This window comes from Ranitomeya imitator, chromosome 1 (assembly GCF_032444005.1).
Source record: "Ranitomeya imitator isolate aRanImi1 chromosome 1, aRanImi1.pri, whole genome shotgun sequence".
NCBI lineage: Eukaryota > Metazoa > Chordata > Amphibia > Anura > Dendrobatidae > Ranitomeya > Ranitomeya imitator.
This window is the reverse complement of record NC_091282.1, coordinates 1,178,813,480-1,178,825,636: the sequence shown is the minus strand read 5'-3', so window position 1 is coordinate 1,178,825,636 and position 12,157 is coordinate 1,178,813,480. Positions and strand designations below refer to the sequence as shown.

The 12,157-nt window shown below is 42.7% G+C and overlaps 1 protein-coding gene across 3 annotated transcripts in view; it reads right to left on the bottom strand.

The window, feature by feature from the left end:
* Nucleotides 1–9,543, bottom strand: part of GRK4 (G protein-coupled receptor kinase 4) — a 265,726-nt gene extending 256,183 nt beyond the window's left edge. For all 3 annotated transcript variants that reach the window (XR_011317018.1, XM_069744743.1, XM_069744744.1), the window contains exon 1: nucleotides 9,274–9,543. Coding sequence is in view for 2 of the 3 variants with exons in the window: in XM_069744743.1 (XP_069600844.1) it covers nucleotides 9,274–9,325 (52 nt within the window). In the remaining variant the exon portion in view is untranslated. The remainder of the gene's footprint in view (nucleotides 1–9,273) is intronic.
* Between the last annotated feature and the right edge of the window lie 2,614 nt (nucleotides 9,544–12,157).

The following is a 12,157-nucleotide window of genomic DNA, read 5'->3' as shown; positions in this document are numbered from 1 at the left end:
AGATCCTGCTGACTTGCTGTGTGTTTTCCTTCTTGTGTAATCTACTCAGCCAAGCTCTCTTGCAATAATGTCCTACAGGCAAAAATTCGCGCACCGTAAGGCGCGCGGTTTGGTGATGCTTTCGAAGCAGCTGGTCCCGGCTGTACCCAACGATCTTCTAGCTTAGGGAGACTTCGCTTCTCCCAGAAGGCACCTGGAATATGCAAATTAGCCTCCTGAAGCTTGAATCCCTGGTTTGGTGATGCTTTCGAAGCAGCTGGTCCCGGCTGTACCCAACGATCTTCTAGCTTAGGGAGACTTCGCTTCTCCCAGAAGGCACCTGGAATATGCAAATTAGCCTCCTGAAGCTCCTTTTACATCTGTCGGTTGAAAGTCAGGAGCCTACCATATACATAAGATGGTCAACAGACCCTTAACTCATCATGTTGTGCCGGATTTTATCAAATGTGTATGGGGCCTTTGATAAAGCATCTAACAGTAGAAACAAAGGACAACTGGTTTTTATAAGGGTGCCTCAATAGTGACATTTTCTAGTAACTTAAGTTTCCCTCCAGGTTACTTTTTAATGGACATTAATGGATATCCATCCAATTAATACTTAAAGGTCTTTGTATGGGATAAGTGATAACTTGCTGATCGATGGGTATCCCACTTGGACTAACTGTCAGATGAATTTTATCACCCCCCAAAAGGAAATTTTATCCCTGCTGTGAAATGGCATGGGAAGTCAGAAGCCCTACCGCTCCTCTATTCATTCTCTATGGGGCTCCTGAAAAAGCCTAGCGCAACATTCAGCAGCCCCATAGAAAATGACGGATGCACGCTTCTGCAGTCTATGGATTGGCGCAGATGGCCGAATACCCATCACTTGTTTTCTTCAGACAACTCCTTTACCAACACAAGAGGCCTAGATCTGGACACCGTGATCAGCTTTAGCCGGGGCCCAACTTGGAAACACTCAAAATACTTTAGACATTATATACAACACTCCAGTCCTACAAATGGATATGACGGATGCATGAAGGTTCGACTTTCCAAGGGTTAAAATCCAGGGTATTAAAGGAGATGATCTCACTGTGGCTTTGGAGGCAGGTTTCAGGTTTCTTCTGCAAACCCTGACTGTCAACAGTCAATCAATGGCTGTAGAGATGCATAAATCCATTGTGAGCCAGCCCCGAGACCAGCATCCTCGTCATCCTGAAAAGCCATCTTTATGGAGGGGAATCCTCGTTAATGGCTATAAAATGCACAGACTGGGCCACCTGGGGATCGGGGCATTAAGTGCATGGTTTTTACATCTCTCCATGAAGAGACAAGAACAGAGAGGGTGAATCTGGGCAGCAGAGATCAATAAAACTATTACAATGAGGCAAGTAGTGCGATATTGTGCGGCCTCGGAGCAGCAGACTGGACAGGATGAGGTATATCTTTATTTCATCTCCTTATTTACCTGTAATCAGAAAATGCTACTTAAAAGCGAACAGCAGTCGGATCAATACGATGTCAGCGTCTTCATCCATTATTAAAGCGGACGTCTTCTGATTTCCGCAGACGCACTAATATTCGGAGCAGGAATTCACCCACTTATGGCTCGCACTTATTGAAGTGTGCTCTTTGCATCCTCTATATTAACTGCGGAAAATGCCATGCAATAACCCCCACATATCAGTCAGTCCCTACCAACAACCTATAAAATGGTATTTGTAATTATTGCGCCTTTTCCACCCCCAGTATAGCAAGACCCACATTACACCGATACCACAAAGAACAAAAAACTCCCAGCAGCAGTACTTGGTAGTAGTACTTGGTAGTAGTACTTGGGCAGTAGGCAAGCACTGGATTTTTGAGGCCGGTGTTGTGACGTCAGGCTAGTCGCGGCATACAATCACAATGCAGGGGGTGCGAATAATTTTGAACCGGACCATGACTGGCCGTGATGGAATAGGTAAAAAGTCCCACCCCTGTGACTGAAACGAAAGGCATAAGATGCAATGTATTGATATAAATTGATAATATATCGGTCTATGGGTGGTGCTTAGAAGAAGTTTCTTCCTTCTGGAGGAGAGCAATTTGCCACATCTTTGATGTGAAATATTGACAAGACAATATATGTTTTTATATGTCATAAATCATAATTTAATATCAAAACGGGTATCACAGTTCGGGATTAAAAGTGTAAACTATGGAAGATTACAAAAAGGTTAGAGCAATATTTTTTCCCCAAAGGGGAGAATTACGATAGTGGCCACGGCTGGTAGAGTAATCTTATTGTCCTGTGCCCATCAAGCGTTTGAAAGATATACAGTCAGAAATCAGAAAAAAATTTAAAAAAAATCTAAGTCTGACTTTCACGGTAGAGGTTTAGACTGCCATAATCAAGGTGGCCGTGAGTCATCTGACCTGAACTCAACTGCCTCATATATGCCTTCAAGACTGATGCGTTTAGTTCTGGAGACCTGCGGCAGCTCTGGACATGGCAGTCCGTACATTATCCACGAATGTATGAAACTGGCCTAATATTTTAAGGATGGTTTCTCTTCTCCTATATTTTGACTTGATGGGCGGGTTGAAAAAATGGCAACGACTTTCCCAAACTTGATAAAAACTTAAGGCGATTATCACCTCCGTTAATAAAATTTCTCTTGGCTGATTATACAAAGTGCATTACTCTACATAGGGCACATGTGAGCTCATCAACCCAGGGTATAACGATTACATCTATCTTTAATCTTGGTATATAACTGGAGCAATATTCAAAATAATAAGTCTTGCCATGACCTGTGACATGACACTCTTCTATGGCCTCACCTTTGTTGCACAGTTTGTCTGTTCCTCACCCAGTTTTTAAGCCACCTTGTTACAGAATTCCCCAGCACCAAGAATGTTATGCAGTATATGTATGTATAATAGTTTCATGCATCAGTCCACAGGCTGCGCCCCTGGACAAGATATTCTCTTTCTGACCTCCCCCCACCTTTGTAATTCCCACAGTAAATAGTGGCAGGCTCCGGCCCCCTGCGGCTATTGTAATGTATGTCTGGCCTGCTGTTTTCCTATTGGCCGGCCCTGTGTATCTGTGTTATATATTCTGTGTGCTGTAAATAAAGGGTGTTCTTAGACTGGAAATACGTAGAGAAGCAGTCAGCTTTTATATGCTCTCATGTAATCAAGAAATTCCTGCCAGCGTTCTTCATTCAGAATCTAGCAAAAGCAGAGTGGACCTCCTGAAACACGGGGTGGTACTGAAAGAGGTACCCCAGCTTGGTAGACCCTGTTACACACCTAAACATCAGTTAATCAGAGTGTTTCGACCTACTGGTAGATAAGAAAATGATCATTTTCACCTGACTATAATTCTACAAAATCCCTCACTTTGGGCATGTCTACCTAAAAAGAAATGATACAGTTCCGAAGGCAAAGCGCGGCCAGCAAATATGGATTTGGATTTCTCTTTCGTTCATTCACTTTGCATTTTGATAAGAGAAATAGTTGATGAAAATTAAAACAATTTTGGAAAGTATTCTTAATTTGCAGCATTTTCTTTCCACAGATCTGTATATTTGAAAGAGGGGGGAAAAAAAAGTTTTCTTATTTCATAGTGTTCTGAATGGATTATTTTCAAAGGCTCTTATAGACTGATGTCGTGCGTCAGCAGATAACGTCTCGTCGGTGACCTATCGCCTGCCACGTCTCTGCTGCTCCTGGACGTTACTCTATCGGAATGTACAATACGGGACGGATAATAGGCAAGAAATTCAGATAGCCGGTGTAAATATAGAAAGTTGTATCTAAAGTTAGAAATGTTCTCAGGAATACGTTTAAGTACTTGTGCGCCTTTGGGATTCTGAAAATGAGTAGTGAGGCCCCACAGCAAATGAGCTAATGTTTTTTCAGCTCCCGCACGCTACATCACCGCCGTAATTTAGCCCGGAAAACATCACCAATTGTAATAAAACAGGGCAGACTCACGATACTGCGGACATTTACGTGACGTGGGTCCTGGAGTGGCGCAGAATGAAAAGGGTTAATCTCCCAACATCTACAGCGGCCCCTACCGGCAAGCGTTACACAAGGCTACGCCGAGTATAAATACCTATAGGTCTCGTGTGACGAACAAAATGACTGTAGCTTGAACCTGCCTAATTCTTTTTTTTTTTTCCCCCAAGCTAAATTTATATTTGACAGTTTATCAAAAAGCTTTCCACCGTTTTAATAATTGCTTATAATTTGAATTTAAAGTGATCCTATGAAATTATACAAAAGTTGCCTCAAGGTTAAAAAAAAAAGCGGTTGTCCCCTTTTTGGGACAAATTTATTTTTACTTAAAATGCATCTATCCATGGTTTCATTAAAAACGTTGCACCTTTTGCCTTCCGTTGCCTCTGTGCTGCACTTGTTTATTGCTGGCTGCGGAACGAGTTAACTCAGAATCCTTCAGCGAGCTCTTTCCGACTTTTTTTCTGAGCTCCTCTAAACTTATTTATGACCACAAGCCACATCCAAGTTAAATGTGCAGGGGAAATAAAAAGCTTATAGGTGCATAATGATTAATGAAACAATTTTTTTTTTTTATGTTTTTTTTAGCCCTAAATTCACATACTTAAGGAAAGAAAAAGTGTGACCAGTGATGGATCCACATAACCTCTCTCTGTAAGATGAGGGCTGGAAGTCTGCGATTCACGCAATCAGCAGGTGTATAGGGGAATGTTAACAAGAGGAAACTCACCTTTAAATGTTTCCAGTGTGTATGCCATATTAATGGGGCAGTCATGTAAAGCGAGCGAATAATACAGATTTACCAAAGTCAAAGAAGTGCTGTCAGCACCAGCAAACCCACCCAAAAAAAAAAAAAAAAAAAAAAAAAAAGCTCTATTTGAAAAAGTTCTTGGGGGTCCTAGATTGTTTTATAAAAAAAAAAAAAGTTTTATAAAAATGGAATTAGACTTTATTTTAGGAACTAGAAATGCTGGAGCTATACTAATGCACCTGCCAAGAAGGTCTGGATCTCAGTCGGGCTGTGATCCCTTATAACTGTCCAAAAAGCGTCATGTATACGGCTGTTCGGCCAGATGAGTGGACCAGCTCTCGGGTCAGGAGTTGGTGCCGTAACCCGGGCTGTAAAATGTGGTCATGTGAACGCACCTTTATGTGGGACTCAATAAGTATTATTGTTTAGAAAGTGCTGTATTTCGTAGTTACTAGACATAATCATGTCGATTAATTTAAATTCACCAACCTATACATTTCTGATTTCGGTCCGGTAAATCTGTCAGCAGAAAGCAAGTGCCACATAGGGCAGACGGCGCCTCGTCTACAGAGCGGCAAACACAGAGACAATCTGCTCACGGTCACCTTCACACAGCCACGAGTCACATGCGGGATCGGCTCTTTTTTCAGGGTTAGACTACAGTAGGTACGCGCTCTATGTGCTCGTTCACATCTGTGGACAAAAGAAGAAGCGTGTCCGTTTTTGATCCGAGGCACGTCTCAGACTCATCCGCTCAAAACAATGGGTTGCTGGTGGGGAAAACAAGTACAAAGAATGGAGAGGTCTGTCATTTTTATCGTAGGGACGCTTCAACTAGGAGAGACAAAATCTAAAAATTAAAAAAAAAAAAAAAAAAAAAAAAAATATATAGAAAATCACATTGTATAATTTTTAAATAAATTGCATGAAATAAATATTTGATCACCTACCAACCAGCAACAGTTCTGGCCCTCACAGACCTGTTATTTTTCCTTTAAGAAGCCCTCCAACTCTGCACTCATTACCTGTATAAAAGACACCTGTCCACACACTCACTCGCACTCCATCCTCTCCACCATGGCCAAGACCAAAGAGTTGTCCAAGGACGCCAGGGATAAAACTGTAGACCTGGGATGAGCTACAGGACAATAGAGAAGCAGCTTGGTGAGAAGGCAACCACTGTTGGCACAATTATTTGAAAATGGAAGAAACACAATGACTGTGTGGGCCAAAATCCCTGCCGCAGTGTAAACAAACTTGGTCAAGAACTACAGGAAACGTCTGACCTCTGTAATTGCAAACAAAGGTTTCTGTACCAAATATTAAGTCCTGTTTTTCTATTGTATCAAATACTTATTTCATGCAAAAAAAAAAAAAAAATTATGTAAAAAAAAAAAAATCATACAATGGGATTTCCTGGATTTTATTTCTAGATTCTGTCTCTCACAGTTCAAATGTACCTACGATAAAAATTACAGCCCTCTCCATTCTTTGTAGGTGGGAAAACTTGCAAACTCAATACTTATTTTCTCCACTGTAAAAACCGTGAAATTTTTTATTTTACTTTCCAAGAAGCTGATGCTAATAACAAAAACAGATGGAAATCTGATCCAGCAAACTGAAAAGGGTCCGTTTTTTCTCATATGAAAAAAAAAAAAAAAAAAAAAAACAACAAAAAAGACGCTTGACTGCCTGAATGAGGCGTAAGGCTTTGACTTTAGAGGTTGTCTATTTTTGGGCACCATTATCTTTTTTATTTTATTTATATATATATTTTTTTTTATTTAACACATGTATTCTGAACTTAAAGAGAAGTAAATAATTATTGCAATTGAGTTGCATTGAAAAAATTTGCATCATGTTCTGTAGACTTTGCACAAGGCCAGGTTGACACAAGCTTACAAATCGGATGACTACTATTGATTTTTGATTGGAGAGCGCTTGGAGTCGGACCAATGTTATTGAACAGGAGCAGGGCTGATGACAGAATCTGCGTGTGAAAAATTGAATTGCGTGTTGCGATTTCACTATGACACCCATTCCAGTCAATGAGTCAGTGAAAACCTTCAGACTGCACTCTGATGACATCCGAGTGCCGTTCGATTTCCGTGGACTCAGACAATGGAGAAATGTTGTTATCCATCCTCTCCTCAGTGTGCTGTGGTTCTCTCATCCAAGAGAATGTGATCACACTATGCTATGAGCAAACTGATCAGAGTGTCACTAGCGTAGTCGACCCGATTCTCTCGGATGAGACGATGTGCAGTAATCTGACCCTAGTCTATATTGCTAATTGCTGGCTGCAGAATGAGTTAACTGAGACTGTGTCAGTGAGCTCATTCTGGGGAGTTACTAACCCTTACCTGTCTTTTTCTGCGCTCCTCAGATGATTGATGACCACATCACAGCTGAATGTGCAGGAAAACATAAAAGTCTGTAAAATCTAAAAAGTGCAATTTTTCTTTTAATAAAACTCAATTACAAAAATAATCTTGGCACCGGTGAGGCTGGCGTATATAGTTAAAACCAGTAAGTACCGAAGCTTTAGGGCACATTCACGCATCCATTCCTGTATTTTTTTTTTTTTTAGTCCATATAAAACAAAAAGTATTTTTTTTTGCCTTCCGTTTTCCATCTGTTCTTTTATTCCAGAAAGTAAAAGTGGATTTTTTTTTCTAATGGCACCTAGCAAAGGATCATTGAAAAAAGGATGGAGATATGTTTCCATTTTTTTTTATCAATTTTTAACGGATCCCCATAGACTCGAATGATGGATTCTCATGAACACGAAGGAAAGGGGGGGAAAGAAAAACAAACATGTGAACGGCCCCATAGATTATAAAAGTTGCGTGTCTTATCCATGGAAAACGGTCGTCTGAATACGGCCCTATTCCGAGGTATATCGGGAACATGCATCTTGCAGATGGTTTTCTTCCTCATCCTCAGATCCCAACTACAATGGAGCAAAACCATTAAGTGTTTTCAGAATAAGTCAATGAGAAGATTAAACAAAAAAATAAAAAAATAAAAACTAATGTGTTTCTAAGGCTGCAACAACCTTGTGACGTCATACGACCTACAAAGTCTTTATCGCACGGGTGGAAATAAAAATGTACCCGCAGGCTACAAAGATAACCAGCCACTTGTACAAAAACAAGTCTCAAAAGAAAGTAGGAAAGATTCAAGTAAACAAAAAAAAAAAAAAAGAAAAATACAAAAAAATAAAAACATTATTCCGATTGAAGTCAGAACTGCCATGTGGTTTGATTTATGGGAAAGCCAACATGAAAGCATAAAAACAAGAAGAAAAAAAAAAATTTAATAACATAGAATGCCGATCATTAAGTGCAATTTATTGCCGAGGAGTAAAGGCATTTTTGGCAAATATTGAAGAAGGAACTTTAAATGTATTCATTTATCCGGAGGAACTTTTGTATTTGCTCTTCTATTGGGCAGAATTGTGTTTAGTTTTTAAAAAATAAAAACACAAGAGTACAATAATGTTTTCGGGAGTATTTGTTGATATTAGTAAATATGATCCAATATGGGCCAAATTTTTGGCAAACGGGCACCCAAGGGGTCACTGGCACAAGGTGCATGGCAGGACAAGACTCCGTCCCGTAACGCCTGCGTATACACCGAGCGCAGGGTCCGCACTTTAGGATTAGGGGCCACTCAGTGACAATTGTATGTTGCAATTTGGCATCTGCAACAAACTCTTCCAAAAACATAAAGATGGAAACAATGTTGCAAGCGAAGTCACCACTTACAATATTATCGCTTCTGCTTACAAAGTCGCAAGCAACTCACCAACATCAATCCAGCAGGTTTGGATTTATTTTTTTTTTTTTTGGGGGGGGGGGCAACTGTTGTGTGTGCACTTTCCGCAGAAGTCGATGGCAAATTGGACATCTGTGCAACATTTCTTCTGGCATGCAGAATTAAGCAAAAATCGATAGTATAAGATCTGATCCGAAACGGCGCACGATTTATCGAATATTAAATCTGACGCCGTATGCGACAATTCTACTCCGGCTGCAAAAAAATAAATAAATAAAAAACACCTTTTTTTTTTTTTTGCAAAACCTTCCATGTGATTTCAGAGGCATCAAATTGACATCATATGGCAGAAGGCATCCAACAAGCGACGCTGCACCTGTGACTGACGCAGCCTGTCGTATATATAAAAGAAAGAGAGAGAGAGAGAAAAAAAAAAGGACATGCCGCTCTTAGGAAAAAAAAAAAAAAAGAGGTTCTGCAGCAGCAATAGCCAACACCATCTCCACAGGTTGATGGGCTGCAACACACAGGCTCAGCTGCAGCAGAGGAGATTATTGATGAGCTGGCCTGTGCAGGAGTCATGGCATGAAGACACCACCATCATTTCCCCTGCATTATCCCCCCCATCAGGACTGATGCCATACCCCAAGCCCCTGGGCAGCCACCATCCATGCCTGCCTACATGCAGATGGAGCAGCAGCCTGTGCTCATGGCTGCCACCCACCCACTCTGCTGCCTTCTCTTACCTTCTCTGGCTTTCAGCAGCACAGTGTTGGCCACAATGTTTTCAATCTCCATGATCAGGAATGAGAGCAGTGCAGATCACACATTGCTGTTCCTAGTGAGCTCCCTGGCCAAGCAGCTGCCCCCTTGTTGCATAGATCCTGGGCAGCACATTGTGTGCAGGCTCCTAGCATTGGGTGGACATGGAGTGGTGTGTGCTCCAGCTCTGCTGTGCTCTGTGCTCTGCTCTGCTGCTATTCTCCTTCCTTCCTGTTTTGCTCTCAGTGCTGCCTGTAGTGAGGAGGGGACATGGCTTAAAAACCACTCCCAGAAGAAGCAGAATGAGCCTTCAGTGTGCTCCAGCCAGCTGCTGTGCAGCCACCTAGCACAGATTTGTCAATGATGCAAAAAAAAAAAAAGAATAAGTCTTATTTGCTGTGAAATGGACGAGGTAGAATGCAAGGGTTAAGCGAGCGAGTGATTGACGGCTAAGACCCCCCACCGCCGCCATTCGCTGCATGCGTGGTTGTCAATTCTACATACGAACGTCTACGTCGTGGCCTTAGCGCCAGATGCGAAAACTGGAAATCAGTCTGCAAACCTGAGGCCGTCGAATTATCACAAAATACGGGTAGAATAATGATAATAATGATTTTATTTCTATAGCGCCAACATATTCCGCAGCGCTTTTCAATTAAGCGGGGACGTGTACAGACAAGACAACGCAGTGTGACGCATACAGGGACGTTTATAGCAAAAAAAAAAGGGACAGGGTTTCCTAAAGTCCCGGCATATTGTGTAATAAGGACAGGATACAAATGTAAGAGCCCCGATACTCAGTGACGGACCAAGCCCTGGGTGATTAACCAATATATGTGGAGGGGTTACTGTATCATCCTCCCCCCCCCCAGATAAGCTGCCACCAGTGACATCTGGCAGTGGTCAATTTTCCAATCCCCATAGAAAAAATGTTGACTGCACTGAGTGTGCATGTGTAGTGTTCACCCGACTGAGCGTGCATGTGTATAGGAGAGATGACTGTTGACTGGTGATGAGCGAGTGTACTCGTTGCTCGGGTTTTCCAGAGCACGCTCGGGTGGTCTCCGAGTATTTGTTAGTGTTCGGAGATTTAGTTTTCATCGCAGCAGCTGAATGATTTACAGCTACTAGCCAGGCTGAGTACATGTGGGGGTTGCCTGGTTGCTAGGGAATCCCCACATGTACCAGGCTGGATAATAGCTGTAAATCATTCAGCTGCCGCGATGAAAACTAAATCTCCGAACACTAACAAATACTCGGAGACCACCCGAGCGTGCTCTGGAAAACTCCAGCAACGAGTACACTCGCTCATCACTATTGTTGACTGAACTGAGTGTGCATGTGTATAGAAGAGCGGCAAGAGACAGCTGTGAACTACACTGAGCGTGCATGTATATGGGAGGGTTGGGACATATAGCTGTTGACTGCACTGAGCGCACATGTGTAAGAGAGAGATTGCTATTGACTGTACTGAGTGTGCATGTGTATAAGGCCGGGGTCACACTAGACCGTAATACGGCCGAGTGCAATGCGATAAAAAAATTGCATTGCACTTGGACCAATGTTAAGATATGGTGCCACTCCCAGCAGCCGACTTTTTGTCGGCCGTTTTCCTCGGTCCGAGACACAGCATGCTGCGATTGTCACGGACCGAGGAAAACTCTCGGCTCACTCGCACCCATATATAAGCCTATTGGTGCGAGTTAGACAGCGCACACCACTCGGATATCATCCGAGTGATGTGCGCTATAAGCGGACCCCAGTAATGGAGGAGATGGAGAAATTCATTTCTCCGCCTCCTCCGCAGCTGTGCGCCGATCCTCCCTGTGCGAGAGAATCGGAGCACAGACGCATGACACTCGGCTCCTGCTCTGCTGCGAGCAGGAGCCGAGTGTCATTAGCATATTGCATCCGATGCTCTCGCATCGGATGCAATACGCCAGTGTGACCCCGGCCTAAGGGAGATTGCTATTGACTGCACTGAGCGTGCATGTGTATAAGGGAGATTGCCATTGACTGCACTGAGCGTGCATGTGTATAAGGGTGTTGTGAATTCTGCTTTTGGGTTCCCTCCAATGGTTGTAGGTGGGAATGCAGTTGTCCCTGAGTCGCAGTCTTGGCCAGGTGTATCTGCTGATTGCAGTTCTGACTGGGATATTTAGGTGTGCAGGATTCATTAGTCCTTGCCAGTTGTCCATGGTTCTGGGAGGTTTTGGATCTTTGTCTGGTTCCTCCTGCCTTGCTGCCAATTCAGCAAAGATAAGTGTCTGGTTTTTGTTCCTGTGGCACACAAGCTGTGTGCTTAATAATTCTGTGCTATTCAGTTGTTTTCTCTTGTCCAGCTTAGATTTAGTCAGTGTTTTCTCAGTCTTGTTGGATTCTCTGGAGTTGCAGATATACGCTCCACATCTTTAGTTAGATGGTGGAGTTTTTGTATTTTCTGCTGTGGATATTTTTGGAAGGATTTTTAATACTGGCAGCTCAGTATCCTGTCCTATCCTTTCCTATTTAGCTAGTGTGGCCTCATTTGCTAAATCCTGTTTCCTGCCTGCGTGTGTCTTTCCTCTCCTTCTCACAGTCAATATTTGTGGGGGGCTGCCTATCCTTTGGGGTTCTGCTCTGAGGCAAGGTAGAATTCCTATTTCCATCTATAAGGGTATTTAGTCCTCCGGCTGTGTCGAGGTGTCTAGGATTTGTTAGGCACACCCCACGGCTACTTCTAGTTGCGGTGTTAAGTTCAGGATTTGCGGTCAGTACAGTTTCCACCAACTCAGAGAAAGTTCCATGCGGCTCCAAGGTCACCGGATCATAACAAAGGGAGAGATTGCTATTGACTGCACTGAGTGTGCATGTGTATAAGGGACAGAT